Here is an 18,325-nt window from a genome sequence, read left to right as displayed (position 1 = left end):
TAAATAAAACTGCTGCGACCCTAACCTTTGTGAGTGATTATAAAACATTAGAACATGCTTCCGAAAACAGTTATACTGTAGTGCGATAACACTAACACCAGGACTGCCACTGTGTCACCCAAATTTATTTTGTAATGTTCATATGTTTTCGTCGCTATCGTCGTCATTGCGTTGATCACAAATACAGTGTGCCTCATTTCATATACCTCAACCAGTGATGTAATCACCACTTTTCTCCTCATTCGACTGTCTAATATGACTGCTGTATGACTTGATTTATCATGTATAAGTAGATGTCATGTGTACATATCATATTGGAGAGCTTCTGAGTGTATGATTAATTTACCGACGGTGCTGTGACCTTATAATACTTTTCTGACGCTCTGGGATTTACATGTAGTTCTTCGCGTATCACAGCTTTAGCCTTCTGTCATACGAGTTTGTACTTACTTAAACCATATATTAATATAACTCCTTTTATTTCCCAGGGGTCAACGCAGAGGCTAGTGTAGACTCACTCAAGGTTTCACTGTTTCAGTTCCATTTTTAAGACTTCTTTTTTCTTGTTCCTCTTTGCAGAGTAAATCAAGACGACTTTCATCATCTTCATCGTCGTCAGAAACGCGAGCAAATGGAGTGAACTTGGGGAAAAGTCAGAACTACCTTCTGAAGGGTAATTCTCATCATAGCCATAGAACTCAGGAGAGTCATACATCGTCATCGTCATGTAACGGCACCCATGAATCATCAAAGGGGAAGTCTGCTGCCGCCAATAAGGAAACAATAGTACTGAACACTGAGAGGAATTCTTGCAGGGAATTGAATAGTCAAAAGACAACTAGGCATCCTAAGACAAGTAACACCAGGATGGATAATTTGTTAATGATCGTACCAGAATACAGCAGAGCACAAAATATCAATACACACAATGGATATATGGAGACGTCTGAGGACGACTTTATTGTCGGAAGTTCGGATACCTTTGAAACTGTTCTGAATGATTCAGCATGTAACGGCATTGCTATGACAACTACTGCCATGGATACCCTAAATGATGAAGATGAGGTAGAAGGGGAGACTGTTGAAAGCCTCGGCACCCATAGTATACCCATACCCATTGATACGGGTATGATTGTGGAAATCTGTGAGGACGTTGAAGGTATTATAGAGGGGGCCATTGATGATGAATCACCTGATTTTGGATATCGATCATATGCTCACAATTTTGGTGCTGATGCTGTGATGGGAGAGAAAGATGCAGATGTTGCTCTGATTATTGCTAGCGATGAACTAGACACTGATAACAGTGGAGTGACACCTGAAAACACACCTAAGGTGGATACCAACAAAAACAGTGCTACTTACAGTGTTCATTCAGGGTATAGTCCAAAAGTGAAAGCATGTTTGCAACAGAAACATAGTCCAAAATCAGGAAAACCAAGCCCAAAGGGTAGGAAAGGAAAAGAAAAATTATTGACTCCCTCCATTGAAAAATTAGCTAATGCTACTAGTCCAGAGACTGCAGTCAATGCTGAGAGTCATTTGCATCATGGGATAAAAACACCATCTAAAGGTGCCAGGGGTAAAGGTAAAGGAAAATCAACAGAGAAGGTAGCACAGGGAAAGGATAATGGAGTCAAAAATCCACCCCAGAAATGTTCCAAGAAAGTCAGCTCTGTGAAGCAGGTCAAATCTGCTGCCAAAGAACAAAGGAAGACTAAATCTAAGGTGACTAGTAAAAAGGAGAGTGAAAGTGTGGGATCAGTTAAAAATTCTAAGTCAAAAACAAAAAATTTGTCCGATCAGAGCACCACTGCATGTTTAAAATCAGCTGATACTACCATGACCAAGAAGGAGTCCAAAACTACAAAATCAAAGAGTACAAAGAAAGGAAGTCTTAACAACAAGACACAGAAGTCTACCAAGACAAAAACAAAAGTAGTGAGGAAAGCATCTCATGTATTGAAACAGAAAAAAGTGACATGCAGGACTAAAAGACCAAAGAAAAGCCAGAAGGTTATTAAGGAGATCAATACTCCGTGTGAGGAGTTCGGAAATGTCAAAAGTTCTGGTAAAAATAGAACTACTCATAAGACTGTGAAATCGAGGAGCAAGAAGATGAAATCTCAGACACTGCCATTGTTACCAGAACAAAATTGTCAGGAGAGAACGGTTGCTGGTGACAAAGTAAAGGAGGTTGTGCCTCACAAATCGCTAAAGACAAAAAGGACTGAGAAGGGGCATACCTCCAAGAAAAAGAATTGCGCCACTTCATCAGCTGTTCTTGAGAAACACGGGGAAAATGTATTTACTTCGTTAACACCTGTTTTAGGTAACAGCGAACACTTGCCTGATGGGCAGTCAAATCCCTCAGTTGATAGGGTAAAATCACGAAAGAAAAAGAGAAAGCAGTTACAAAATCACCTTGACAATGATGAAAATGTTCCCATGGAAGTAGTTCCTGTTGTCTCCACAAAGGACACAACATATCAAAATTCAGGAGATGTTTCTTCAGGAACTGTAAATTCGGTTACGTCTGTGAAGTCCAGAAGAGGTCGACCAAAAAAGAAATTTGCTCAGGACTCGTCGACATCATCTTTCAATTCAGTGCCAAATGTAGCTGATGTTGTGGAATCAGTTGTGCCCTCCACTCCATCAGGATCTGTTAAAACTAAAAAAAGACAATCAACAAGTTCCAGTAAGTTACTACCAAGTACAACAAGTAGTAGTAGTGACATGACAATTCAGTCTGTAAGTGTGTGTGAAAAGTCAAGTGAAAAGGTAGGCAAGTCTTCAAGAAAACGGAAAAGGAAATATGTAGAGGCTGAAGCAACAGAAACATTGTCAACAACACAAGAAGAAGGAGTGCAGGCATCGACTCAGTCTAATGTGAGTATGAGTGCTTCCAGTGCAAGTACGCAGACTGTTAGTGTTATGACAAGCAATACCCCAAGTACTGAACCGCCAAAGGTGTGCCTAAAAGAAATAGCTGTTCAGACAGATGAGTCCAGCCTTTTGTACATTAGCCATAGTCAAATGAGGAGGTATAAGAAAATGAAAAAGTCAAGAGAATATGCAAAGAGAAATTTTAGTTCGAAATTGATCCGGCCAAGAACTTTTGGTTTTGAGAGACTTTCACCTGTTGAGCCACTTGCACCACCACCGGACTTTCCAATGCATTCTAAACAAAAAGAACAAACGCCATCACCACAGAGTGAGACAACTTGTGCTAGTGAGGAGACACTGTTCAGTGACAGTGGTATTGGTACAGATAATAACAGTAATTCTGATCACTCAGTTGACAAACAGGGACATGAAAGGAGGAAGACCATGTCCTCGACAGGGTCTGATATTCTTAGTGACATAGTGGAACCAGACATGTCTGATATATCTGCACCTGTGTCGTTTGACTCACAACCTGATATTCATGAACTTTCAAAAGAGAAACTTCACAAGAAACATAAATTACACCACTTGAAGAAGAAGCACAAACATTTGAGGCCTATTCATGAGATTGACCCAGCCTTCCAGCTAGAACTGGATGCTCTTCTTTCACAATTCAAAGATCTTCGGATATCTAAACTGCATCGACATAAGATAATAAGTGGTAGAATCGGTTCTTCACTGCCACGTAATCACCTCAGTAACATTGCCAAACTCAACACATGTTACAGCACATATCTAAGGCCTCGGCATCTTGCCTCCTGGACTAGTCATAAGATTAAAAAGGCCAAGCACAAAAGGAATCGGAAAATGAAAGAGAAACTGAAAGCACTGGCAAGAAAAGAAGTGAAAGCACGGAGGAAAGGTAAAAAGAAGAGGAAACGAAAAGAAAAGTTATCAAATATTTGGAATGAGCAAATTGAGGCTCTGAAAATCACGGAAAGTTCTGAAGTGATGGAGCTTCCGATCATGGAAAAGAGGCCAGAAGAGTTTCTTCAGGATAATGCGTATGATTCTTCTAAAGACAGTATTGAAGAGGCAATCGATGCCTGCATTGCAAAGTATGTAGGAGACAAGGAGAAAGTTTTCTCTCTGTCATCATCAGCTGAGAAGAATAACAACAAGAAGAAAGGGAGAGATCACAGTATATTTGAGAATGTTTCGGTCATCACTGATACAAGTATAAATATCTTTGTCAATGAAAGTACAAGTATGGATTTTGAGAAAGAAACCCTGAAAAGTCAGAAAATGAGTGGACGATCAAGAAAAAAATCTTCAGTTGAACAATCTGTTGAGAGTAGGAATGTCACAACTAAGGAAACAAAACATAGTAAGCAAAGGAAAGGCAGTAAAAAATCTGATAAAGATGTACTACCACAAGTTGATAATCGGGAAAAAGCTCCAAAGAAAGACTTAGCAAGTGGGAAAGACTCTTCTAAGAAGGATGAACATAAGAAAGATGTTCATAAAAGACCGACGTCATCAAAGTCTAGAAGGAAAGCTGAAAAAGATTCTGAAGTATTGCCACAGACAAGTGTGTGTACAATAGCGGATCTTGAAGTGGAAGATTCTTCTAGGAACTCTGTTGATGATGCTATTGAGTCGTGTATAAGAAAGTATGCCTTTCAGAAAGCTGATATTGTTGACAGTGATGATGCAAGTGATGATGACGCAGGTGATGATGGTGATTTCTGTTATGTGGACAGCTCTGATAGCGATGAACCACTTTCAAAAATCAGAGAACAGAGTCAGAGAATACAGAAGCAACAGTTGGAAAATTCCATCGATGAAGCCATCGAAGCCTGCTTGAAGAAGTATACATCCCCAAAGGGATGTAAGCAACCCATATCACATTCCAGCCAACAAGTAAAGAGTACAACAACCAAGACAAATCAGAAAGCAAAGCAAGTGAAAGATGGAAAGAAAACTGCAAAAGGCAAAAAGAGAACTGTTGAGGAAATCATAAATGCAACAAGAGTCATAGAAACTGTGAATGTCAAAGAAAAAGAGACACATGTTATGATGGAGGAGGAGATACAGATTGAAGGTAAGACTGAAAAAAGCTGTACAAAATCTGTCAAATCAAGGACAAAACCAAGTGCTAAAAGACAACAAAGTCAGAAATTACTCTCCACTGCATTGCATAGACAGAGATTAGCGATTAAAAAGTCAAAACTTAGTCCTAAAAAGAACTCGGAAGACAAGAAAAAAGGTACTTCAAAAAAGCAGCATAGGGAAGAAGGAAATAAACTTTCCATCAAGGAGTCGAACAAGGAAATTAATGAAGAGAAAGATAGCATAATTGATGCTATAAACACTGTGGTAAAGAGGGCCCAAGGACGAGGAAAAAATGCCTCTCCGAAGACTGTGAATGAAGACAAATTGAAACAGAAAACTGGGACAAAAAGGAAAAAGGAAAGCACCTTGGAAGTTCCTCAAAAGCAGATTAAGTTTCAGAAGTCAAGCAGTGAGAAGAAGCTACCAAAAAGGTGAGAGTGAATTTTTTATAAAATTCGTTGTAACTGTGATAATGCCTGGAGGTTAGACAGAGATGGCATGTCAGTGTAGGTGAATTATTCATGTCTCCAGGGACCTTTTCTGAAGTATCATTGATAATAGCTAATATTTAAAGTGGTTCTAAGAAGCATAATCAATGCAGTACACGAGACACTCAATAAAAGAAGTCTTTGAAAATACAAATAAGAAATAATCAATGCTGGATGTCATCATTACAATTGGCAATATTTAGTCATAGAAATTGACTTCTAAGTACACACTGCAACGTAAACTCAGAATCTTGCAGAAACGAAGTAAAATATTGAGCCGTGATTGCTTTTGGCAGTATCATTCAAAAATTGAATTCAATCGCTCACTATATTCTCCATGCACAAATAACAATCTCTGTCCATGGTGTGTGCCTGTAAGGCATGTGTTTGCATGCATTATTAATGTTCTGGTTTGATTGCAATGATTTTAGTCGATGATAGACATTTTCGTGATATCAGTCTACCTGCTCGACATTTTCGTGATATCAGACTACCTGCTTGTTGAGGTAATGATGCGTTGTAGAATGTCAAGGGTCATATAAGGGAATTATTCTGAAATCAACTCAGGTTGATTTTTCAGTGGCCCTTTATTGATTATCTCAGGGACAAGGGTAATAGGATTTAATTAGTGTATCTGACAGCTTTATTAAGATCTTGACTCTTAAAGAGTGGAGTCGTTAGGCGTTCAATTAATCAAGCTTTTGATGTTTGCTTGACTGTGTAATGGAAAAATAATGAAAATGTGAGAAAGCTCACACATACAGGGAAGCCCTTAATAGAATTTCCAGACATTTTAGAGGCCCTGCTACTCAATATAAGCTGCAATGAAATTATCAACACCACCTGGTCACAATTATTGTATCACTCGTGTGAACATCTTTCAATCCATACCTTTTCCCTCCAAAAATTATGTCAACAAATTTTTTTTGTTTTTTTAAAAAAAAAATTGCATGTTTGAATATTATTTTAGACACAGATCTAAGAAACAAGTATTACTTTAAACTTAGTATCAAAATTTGGTATGAAAATATTCATTTTACAAATATTTTCATAAAAATTGCCCTCCATATTTGTCTGGTTATTATGTGGTGAAGCGAGGGCAATTCTCATTGGTCAAGGTGATCATTGACATGATAATGTACAATATATATGTATATTTTGTATCTCTTAGGATATTAATCGTAAACTTAAAGCTCATGACCATTAGCATTCTATCTAATTAATTATTCATGATCAGTTTATTTAATGTTGAAAAGCCTTGACCTGATCAGCCGATAAAGATAAATACGTGTATTACATTCAAATAAACACCTACTGTAATTTTACTTGTACGTGCAGATCATTTATTTGCAGAGACAGGAAAATTTCAAGGGGCGCATTGGTATATGTATTTGATTAAAAACTAACACTGCGTTTACATAATATTAGATACCTCACAGCAGAAGAGTGAAAATTTAATTAAAATGAAGAGTTGACCTAGTAATATATATTGCATTTTAATAACGTGACCATAATTTTTATTTTCGTCCATTGGGGAGAAGAGAGAATTTTTCGGGGCACCTTGATACGTGTTTTAGATTAAAAACAACACAGGGTATTAGATACCTGATAACAGAAAAAGTGACAATTTAATTAAAATGAAAAGGAGCCCAAGTATGCGTATTACCGTACGTTGAAACAATTATTGACCATACTTTATCTTGTATGCGTAGATTGCTTGTTGATGGAGACAGGAAAATGTAGGGGGTGGGGGGGGGGGGGGGGGGGGGAGTTCCAGTGTGTGTTTTATAATAAAAACAATGCAACGGTGGAAGCCTTGAGGTGTATTATCTCAAAACATGGAAGTGAAACTTTAATCAAAATAAAGGAAATACAAGCAATGTGCATTACATTCAAATAAACACTGCTAAATTTACTGGTATATGTAGATACGTTCTTTACAAAGAGGGTGGAATATTTTCAAGAGGTCATGGATATATATTCCAATAAAATCAGACTACCTTGCTGCAGTGTTTCTGTGCATGTATGTTTAATTTCCATTTTTAGGAGCCCCTGTACATGTGTTACAATATTTAACACTCTTCGCTACAAAATTGTTTATTAAAAGAAAAAGGAAAATATCTTTTTGAATGTGTTTCTGTACTGTCCTAGTTTCTAGTCTTAAGGGAGAGCTCCATAACGTGTATTACAGTAACAGTTGTGTTGCTATCTGTGTTTTTAACGGTGAAAGGTAAACAGTTGATAATATATTTTTGAATGTATACATGTACCTATCTGTGTTTACTTTCACAAAATACATGTATATAGACTTGCGTGTAACTGTATTAATTATATTCACTAGCAAGCTGTATATCAAGCAACCCGTCAAACAATTTTCCCTGGAGTCTCTGTACACAGAATTGGTTGACAACCGGGGATTATTCCAAATTAATTTGGCCAAACACTATTTAGGAATTCAATTGCATTTGATGATTTGATGTAGATTCTTAATATTGTTTACCTGTTACTATCAAAGAAAACGTGAGGAAACTATTAATGATGTAACAGTGGCTGTGTATTTGAATGTGATGATAAGAGTATTGTCTATTGAGAAAGAATAAGACTTTATGATAAACATGTAGACTTTCCAGCTGGATGAAGCAAAATATAAGGAATGAAAGCCCAAGTGCACGCATATACATGTACTGTGATACACACACATACTGTGACATACATATACAGACACACACACTCTTCATTCCATCTACTCATCCACACACACATACACATGCATACATGTGTACACAAGTACATAACCTACCTACCTACATGCCTACATAGTATTACATACATACATACATACATACATACATACATACATACATGTACGTACGTAAGTACGTACGTACTATTACATACATACATACATACATACATACATACATACATACATACATACATACATACACATACACATACACACACACACTTCCATCCATCCACACACACACACACACACACACACACACACACACACACACACACACACACACACACACACACACACACACACACACACACACACAGGATAGGATGCACTTTACCTGTAAGCTGTAGAATTGCTCACCCTAACAAATATTTTTCACTTATTTTCTTGTCACAGTGCTAAAACTAATGAATCCAAGGTTTGTCAGAAGAAAAAAGCCTGTATCAAAGTTACTGTGTGCAAGGGCAGTGGAGAGAAGAAATCAAAAACAAAGAAACGAGAACCATGTCCACCAAAGAAGAAATTCTGGAAAGCAGGGATATATTCGGATGCATTTAAACAGGATATGTAAGTAATGTGAAGAGGTGTACTTGAATTAATGGGAAATGTAGCGGACACGGGTGCACCACAATGAAGTTAAGAGATTGATTTGTAGATAGAGAGAGCTCTCAGCCATAAAAGAAGATAAGGAAGGAGTGCAGTTGAAATGATACTGATAGTGAAGTAATTTGTTTTACAAACACAACAAATGGGTTATAGTTTCAGCTCTGTAGTGCTTCTCATACCAATGAGACTCTTCAGCTAAGACTACATTCATCAAGTAATGCACAGGAGAAATAGTCCCATTAAACTTTTGGCTATAAAATGGTACTCTGGATAAAGTACTTCTAAATGGAAGTCGGTTTCTTAGTTTGATCATCAGTGTCCATTATAAAATGGAATGTTGCCTATGCTGCACCCAGGTGATCATTGAGAAACTTTTTAGTATGTTTCCGTAATTGAGTTGTGTATTTAGACGTTATTTCTTGCATTTGATGGAGTATCAGAAAGTTGTAAAGCGGTCAACTTGTTCAAGGATTGCCATACATGATGTACAAATTGTGATTTCGTAAAGAAAACATCAATAAGGTACATGTGTAGGAATCAAAACTGATTTTAGAAACAGGTTGCCTAAATGACAAACAGCATTACTTATGTTTTTTACAATCATAAAAAGTCTGATGTAAAAATCAAGGGAAGGCTAATGATAATATGCACAATTGAAATACAATATATATATATGAAAAACTAGAAAAATTATGGGGAATGGGATTGTGTGATTTTACTGTTTTGTGTCACTGTGTGTGTTTTTTAGGTGCCTAAACATTCTAAAAATATGGTAAAATATATGTACTATACCATATTCATTTGAAATATCCATATGGTTCGTTTATAGTGTTCACAGTAAAGGTAATATTTTGTGGCCATCAAACATATTGTTCTTATCATCAACATATGTTATGGTTGATGGATTGATGTATCATACAAATATGTCAGGGAAAAAGAAGATGATTCACAATCATAAAATCTCAGTAAATGGACACAAACTGTGTGTCCATGGTGATGGCGTATTAATATAGTTTTATTCAGTGTCATTTACATGCATATGTCAACTACTTTTGTCCGTTGAAGTTTCTGGACCAAAAATCAGATATTTTCCAGTATTTTTTGCCAAGGTCTTCGAACCCTGGTAACAGAGGGGGTAAATCTGGTAAAATTTGCATTGCTTTCTATACCATATACCATAAGTTTGGTAGGAACCCCAGTATTAGAAATATATGGGAAACACGGCTATATTGTACATGCTTATTGTATAACAGTTTATGTAAGTAGATAGAGTATTGTGTGTGTGTGTGTGTGTGTGTGTGTGTGTGTGTGTGTGTACACGTGCGTGCGTGTGCGTATGTGTGTATGTAGAAGGGTGGAATGAATTGACGAAACATAGATAGAATATCATTTCATCAACAATGAGCTGGGCTTTATACTGCTTTCCCCACAAAATAGTGGTAGAGTTAGACTAATTTTTCATAATATACAAATATGACATTCTTAAGTTAAGAATTATTCCTTGATAACAAGAAATCATAGAATTGAACTCGCTACCCTATGAAGACTTTGTAGAACTTGAATAACAATTTATACAGAGTAAGTCAACATTTTGTATAAAAAATAAATATCTCATTGATAAATATATTTATCAAACAACTGTATCTATCTAAGTAATATCATGGAGTTAGTTAGTCTTTGAAAACCTGGGCATGAGTTTACAGTGCTTCTCCTTCCCGGTGCATTTTCGCAGAGATCATGTTCTTTGGTAGATTGAAAGATCTGTTGTTGTTTCTGCTTAATATGCTGCAAGGTGGTGCAGTGAGTGAGTGGTTACGTGATCGGATCAATGATGGATCTTCCAGTCTAGATCTTTAGATTGAGGGGGAGGGGAAGGGGGAGGGGAAGAAGGTTTACAAAACATGACTTGTGTAATTACACTGTAGTAGCAATTTGATCTTACATCAAAAATGATACGACACAGTATACAAAATTGAGTGGGTGCAAAAACGAAGAACAGACGAAGGATATCGTCGACATCATTATTCTATTAAAGTAAGGAAAGATTTGTATTGATGGAAATTGCAAGAATGACATTTGCCGATTTTCGATGACAAAAGTAAGGTCATCACTGTCAAAGCTGTGCACTCTAAAGAGCAATTGCAAACCGAAATAGTTTTAATTGGATTCTATATTACACGCACAGGGCTTCTTGTAGGGTAAGGGACCCCTAAGTTGTCAGAAAATGCAGATCATGATGATACAAAAATGGTGTTCCTAGGGGGTCAATGATAGATTGCAAGTTTAAAATCACAGTCCTGTAAGTGAAACTCAAATTGTAATCAGAGTCAACCAACTTAAACTAAATCATTTAGCTGTACAGCTTCACTAGTCAAGAGTTTGATAGTGGCACCAAAATGACGATAGAAATAGGTTTTCTCGACTGTAAAATTGGATACGTCGTTTCATTATGCCCTCAACAGCGTACCTTACAAGTTACAGACTACATGTTGTCATTCTTGGATTTGATTCCACATACAACACCATGCATCTGTTTAGTGTGAATTTTCAAATCCCAACACTGACCTAAAAATTGATCAAATCTATGCTGCAAGTAATACTGATGACATGTCAATGTCTCACAAAATCCATAATGTAACGTAAGATGAAACAGATCAATTAGAGATTTGGTTAAAGTTGCATGTAGTTCTGTACTTTGTGCAATAATTTTATGGAAGCCTCAGTTAACCATGTATGGAACCTGGAACGAGTCAGATCATCTTTTTAAGGCCTTTGTTTTAATCCTGGGTCTTCACATTAGTGTTATCTTGTTATAAGGATTACATGGGGTCATTCTTTTACTCTGGGCCAACTTTTCTTTGAGTTCTGCCAGAGAACTGTTTTTCATACCTAGATTTTAATCCTAATTTGAAGTGGGCCTTTTAAAAAAACACAGAAATATCTGTAGATTGATGCTATGAGTCCATGTATACTAATAGATCAGAGTAAGTTTTGTGTGAATGTGTGTGTATGTGTGTGTGTGTGTGGATGTGTGTGTGTGTGTGTGTGTGTGTGTGTTTGGATGTGTGTGTGTGTGTGTGTGTTTGTAAGAGTGAATGTGAATGTTTGTGTGTGTGAGAGTAAATCTGTGTGTGTGTGTGTGTGTGTGTGTGTGTGTGTGTGTGTGTGTGTGATGGTGTGTGGCGTGACGACATTCTTGTCACCTCAGTTGTACTTTCCTGCCATGTTGTAGGCTGGATAGATTGTCAATGCATCAACATTACAAGTGAACTTTTTTGAGTGTGACCTGACCACATTGTCATCACCTCAGTTGTACTTTTTCTGCCATATACAGGGGTTAATAGGTTATCAATAGGTAGATATCACAGCATGAATGAAAGTGACTCTAGACAGCTCAGTGTGAACTTGGTAACACAAGTCTCCCCAATCAATTGTGGTGACACTAATTGTTTGATGAGACACTTTGTGTAACAGTAGGTATGGGGTATACAGTGAGTAACTTGATATGGAATAGCTGGGGACTTGGTCCATTTCCAGACACTAGGTACAGATAGCAGATCATAGTCTGGCTGCTGGCATGACTCCACTACACGTACACCAGTATAGAATGTTGTGTAGTGTAGCCTGGTACCAACTCTAGTTCTAGACACTACTGATAGGAGAGTCTGCTGGCTGGATCGGTGATTCCACTACAGACACACTATGGATGTAGAATGTATAGATAACATTCAGACAATTTTGCATAGAGATCCCAAGCTCCTGTGCATTGGTGATATACACTGCTGCCTTCAATGGCGGCCAATTTTGCCCTATGACAAAGTTTACGTCACATGTTTGCTACTTTATTAAAATGCATTTTTAACATAAAACATCCATGATGTTCATAATAATTAGTTTATTGATAAAATAGACTGGCTCAATTCTGAAATATATTCCGTTAAATTATGATAATATACAATTCCACTAAAACCTAGTGCAGTATATACAAAGTTAGTAGTTGGTATGTCAACCAGCGACCAGTGTTCCTTTTAATACATATATCTTCCAAGAAATTGCAGAACAGAAAAAGTAATACATATTGGTATTGTGTATGAATAAATCTGCCCTTAAATACATGTTTATCGTTAATATGTTAATGCTATGGTTTTACAACAAAATCAAATAAGCCCCCACCACCACCACCACCACCACCACCACCACCACCACCACCACCACTACCACCACCACCACCACCCACCACTGAATGCAGCACTACCTTGGAAAGTTGGACAGGAAGTTATGGAGGCCAACTTTTGTATGGTAGCTGTGTAGGAGTTTGTAGAGATCCTTGGCTATAAAAACAGACTAACCATCTTTTAAAGGCTGGGGTTTCAATCCCAGGTTCTCCAGTAATGACAGTGGTCAGCTTGGCATCTGTACATTGCTGGTTCTGAAGTCATGATGGTTGAATAGTTAGAGTGGCTGGCTTGGAATCCAGGTTGCTGGTTCGAGCCCTGTCATTGCCACTTGTTTCTGAATAGCTAAATTCCTTGGGCAAGATTTGAACCACGATTGTGCTTCAGTCAACCCAGCTGTATAATTGGGGACCTGGTAGGATAGAGGCTGCAATGGATTGTATGCTCCTCAGGGAGTTGAGGAAGTAAAGGGCCGCTGTGGGGCTCTGGATTCGTGCCAATGGTAATAATTGTAACTTACTCTGAGCACAGTGTGGGAAAGCGTGACATAAAACGCCAACATTATTAGTAATATTACTCTGGTCTTTTCATATAGACTGTAATATCAAGTCAAAGTATTCATTTTGTTGACCATAACCCTCTAACATTGCAGTTAAAGGAATGCTTTCATTGTCTGACTGAGTTCCACAAAATGTCTTCAAAAGCAGTAAGTTATATGACCTGCAGTAACCCACTGCTGCTCCTCAGAGTCATTTTATCACTCTGCTTGTAAATTTTCTGACTGACACTATCTCAAGGGAAAATTTTTATATGGTATCGTATTATTACAGATAGTGTACAGAATTTATTACAGACTAGATATGTGTAAAGCTGTGTAAATACCACTTTAAGCTGTTGTTGGCATCATGAAGATGTTGATTTATTATTTCGCCAATTAATTACAGAGTGAGAGGAAAGTGTATGGTGAAGGAATATCACATCCAAATATAATGATTAGCATCAGAATCTTTAAAATCCAAAGAGTGATTTGATGTTTTTTTTGGGGTGAGCCTAGGGACTTGGCTCTGGTTTGACAATGTCATTCGCCAGAGCCAGTATGTTGAGCCAGATAGCCAAGTCTCTGGGTACTACCAGAGTTTTCTATTGATTGCTATGTACTATTGATTGCTATGTCATGTGACCAAATATGGAAGGCAGCTGATGCATCATGGGAAACTAAAACAGTTAAAGAGGACTAGAGTAAACCTAACCTCCAATGATGTCATCGGTCTGGGCTTATTGGGGAAAGGGAGATTAGACTGCACCGACAACGGCTGATCTATCAGTCTCGAGTTTCGCAAATATTAGTCTGGAAGGTTCAGCCGTTGGTCCTCGTATGTAAATCACACTCACTACCAACACTGAGCGCATGATATAAGCAGAAGGAACACATGGATCTTTCAGGCTAAGCAAATATATAAATATACCAAGTAGTGAGAATCAAGTCAAATGATAAAATGCTTTATCAGAGGACCAGTTATCTGAAATTTATGGTTGCCTGAACTGATAGCATGTTCCCCAATATATTGTGAGGACTTTAATCAATTTGAGTTGATAATGCAAACTATGTTTTCATGGCAGAGAGAGCCCAGATTATGAATAATTGATATGATGATAAATTGTCAGTCAGTTTGAGTTGTGAATGATGCAGTGATGGATCAGCAAACATTGGTAGACATATGTGTTGTGTAAAAGCCATCATAGAATATGCTAATAGAGTGAGTGACCTGGACTGAAGATCATACTGAGCTGTCATGTGTTCTACTCTTGTGTGTCATCTGGAATATTTCAACTACAAAATGTGAATCCAGTCTTTTTCAATTTTTAATAGTGTTTTGCTAATGGTTGTAATTTGGTAAAATCTATCGAGCTTGCCCAGTTATTTTACTGGGTTCCAAAACTGAATTATTGTAGATTGTATGCCACTTTTAGCCTGTTCTGCCTTTACGTTACCAGGGTTCCAGAACTTAATGGAAAAAAAACCCCACTGAATTAAGGTTGATATCATATAAAGAACTATGAAATATGTCCAAGTCCATTGTTGTAGATGTTAAAATACAGCTCTGTTGTGACACAATTCCTTGATAAGTTTTCTTGTTGTTTTCTTGACTATATACAGTTTGAGCTCTGTTGTGACACAATTCCTTGATAACTTTTCTTGTTGTTTTCTTGGACTATATACAGTTTCAGCTATGTTGTGACACAATTCCTTGATAGTTTTCTTGTTGTTTTCTTGGACTATATACAGTTTCAGCTCTGTTGTGACACGATTCCTTGATAAGTTTTTTGTGTTGTTTTCCTTGATACATTCAGCTCATCATCATCCCCGTTAGCGGTTTATGTGTGGGCATCAGAGCTTCCTGAAAACTGTTTTAGACAGCTGGTAGCTGACATTTAGATTGATTCCAATCATTTCCTGTTGACATTCAAACAAAGCCCCTGTGAACTGTATTAGCCATATTGAAAGTATTAATAGCTTAATTCTCTTCCTTCACTCCGTTTTTTTCTAAGAAGTATTTAAAGGTAAAGGTTGCCGAGCGCCAAGGAAGTGGTAATTTAACAGGAAGTAGTATTGGAGTAGGCAATTCTTACTTTTAGTTCTAATTGTATTACATCAGACGCAAGCCAAGTTGAATGCTTTTGAACAAAAAATATGGTATTTATACCCATTGTGATTTCAAGTTTTGTAATTAGGGAAAATTTCTCAGTTATTAAACAAGAAAGAAATAGTTGTTTATAGTATCGAAATAATGTTTTGATAGGTCATACCATGTCTATGAAAAACAACACAAAAAATTAGAGAAACTCAAACCAAAAATGTATTTCAAGAAGAATAGTAAATTAAAGTTAGAGTCATATTACATTTTAATACATACACCCAAGGGAAATGATTGACTTATCATATAAAATTGTTTGTTAAGTTGTGAATGGCCTGCTCTGAATTAGGATTAACATCCAGGTGCAAACACTGGTTGCTTGGCAGAGCTATAGAAAAAGTTGGTCCACAACAAAAAATTATCTTGTGTAATCCTTATGGCTCTACTGGTCACTAATGTGATGACCATGGGATTGAAACATAGGCCTTTAACTTAAGTTTAGTGTAGCAAGGCTATGTGTTTTGCCAATTCACCCACCCTTACACACAGACACACACACACACACACACACACACACACACACACACACACACACACACACACACACACACACACACAATATTGAAAAGTTAAAAAAAAATCATACCTTTCCCTCCACGTATGTCAATTGTCATATTCCTACTTTTTGGCAACAACTATATCAGAGCAAATATATTTAATTATTCCTTCGCTCTGGTGAGACTTGTAAGCAATGCGTTGATGCAATTGAGATTTGTTTAAGGTTATCCCACACCCTAGTGATATTGTAAGTCGATACAAATAAGAGTTGTTTAAGATTATCCCACACCCTGATATTGTAAGTAATGCCGATACAAATAAGATTGAAGGTTAAGGCATCAAAAGATGGAGTGTAGGCATCACAGATAACGGTTTTAGTGTTTGCAATCACAAGTTATGTGTTTTCTACAAAGTTGAAAGAATCGGTGACATTTCACGATTTTATCTCATCCATCATTTCAGGCCTAAAGGTAGGAAGAATGGACAACTGAAAGGTGACAACGAAGAACCAGAGGAACAGACAAGACATGAATATGGATTGTTTCCAGCACCTATACATGTTGGTAAGTAGATGTAGTGTCATCAAAAGCTGTGACATTCTTGTAACATCGCACTATCTCCTATCGTCACTGTACAAATAAGGCTTGTTTATCGTTGTAATTTATTGATAAGGAGCAAAATTGAATTATTGTCAATGGTGGTTGTCACCTAACCAAATCCTCAATTTAATGAAAAAAACGTATATACATGATGTTATTTACTGTGGATGTATTTATTTTGGCATGTGATTGACAACTTTGGTGTCGTAGGACATGTCAGATGCACTTTATTTGGGCTGACAGTGCAAACAGGAATTAGACACCACATGTAAATAACTCGTCTAGCCACCATGCATAGTCAGTTCAACTGCATGTCATATGTACAAATGAATATGACATGATTTTTTCCCAAAACACGCCCGTGAATATATAATAAATTTGCATAAATTGTACAAACAGTATAAGTTAGCAGGAATTATTTCTGTAGAAAATTATTTTTTAATGCATATTAAAAACTTTTATGTCTATGTCAACTATTTTGAGTAAAGCATTCCCTTGCGCAAAGTTTTCCTTCCGAGTGCGATGTCGACTATCTTATGTAAAGTTTTTCTTCTGAAAAATGCAAATGTCGACTGTCTTGCATAAAACAGTCTCTTTGAGTGCAATGTCTACTATTTTGCATAACGCATCACTTTTGAGTGCGATGTCGACAGTCTTGCGAATTCCTTTTGCAATGTCGACTATTTTGCATAAAGCATTGCTTTTGAGTGCGATGTCGACTGTCTTCTGCAGATTATTCATTTTTAAGTGCAATGTTGACTATCTTATGCAAAGCATTCCTTTTTTGAGTGCAACATCGGCTATTTTGCATAAAGCATTCCTTTTGAGTGCGATATTGACTGTCTTCCATAAAGCATTCCTTTTGAGTACGATGTCGACTGTCTTCCGTAAAGCATTCCTTTTGAGTACGATGTCGACTGTCTTCCGTAAAGCATTCCTTTTGAGTGTGATGTTGACTGTCTTCCGTAAAGCATTCCTTTTGAGTATGATGTCGGATATCTTGCATTAAATGTTCTTTTTGAGTGCGATGAAATTACAATGATTGAGCAGTCACACGTTACAAGTAGCTTTGTTATTTAAAATGATTAAATTGAACTGATGCCGCAGTATTTGTAGATTAATTTTAGTCGTGACTCATCTCATTGTTGATGAGTCACTCCTGGTCAACAAGAATGAAAGAAAGACTAGCTTTCAATATCTTACAAAATGAATCATGTAAAATAGTAGTTGTAAGTTGCAGCTATTTTTGTAGGTGCCAAGTTCATTGCCTGTGTTTGAATTGAATATTCAGTGTTATTACCATCATTTGTATAAAACAAACTTAGAAATAGATAAGTGAGATTTAACTTTTAATGAAACCCATAATTTTACTGAGTATGTGTTACTGACGTGTATGTGAGTGTCAAGTTCATTGCCTATGTTTTGAATACGAGTGTTGTCACCACGGTATTTATTGCAAAAACTCATACGAAGTAGAGAGGGAATCTTACCCAAAACTCCCCTGTTCAGTGCATGG

General features: G+C 37.0%; 1 protein-coding gene across 5 annotated transcripts in view; it reads left to right on the top strand.

The window, feature by feature from the left end:
- Window positions 1-18,325, top strand: part of LOC144443861 (uncharacterized) — a 120,893-nt gene that overhangs the window by 52,515 nt on the left and 50,053 nt on the right. For all 5 annotated transcript variants that reach the window (XM_078133441.1, XM_078133442.1, XM_078133440.1 and 2 more), the window contains 3 exons: window positions 580-5,432; window positions 8,632-8,802; window positions 16,673-16,773. In XM_078133441.1, coding sequence (XP_077989567.1) covers window positions 580-5,432; window positions 8,632-8,802; window positions 16,673-16,773 — 5,125 coding nt within the window. The remainder of the gene's footprint in view (window positions 1-579; window positions 5,433-8,631; window positions 8,803-16,672; window positions 16,774-18,325) is intronic.

Source organism: Glandiceps talaboti, chromosome 12 (genome assembly GCF_964340395.1).
Source record: "Glandiceps talaboti chromosome 12, keGlaTala1.1, whole genome shotgun sequence".
In the NCBI taxonomy this organism is placed as follows: domain Eukaryota; kingdom Metazoa; phylum Hemichordata; class Enteropneusta; family Spengelidae; genus Glandiceps; species Glandiceps talaboti.
Note: the sequence above shows the minus strand (reverse complement) of the source record. Positions and strands in the feature narration are given on the sequence as shown.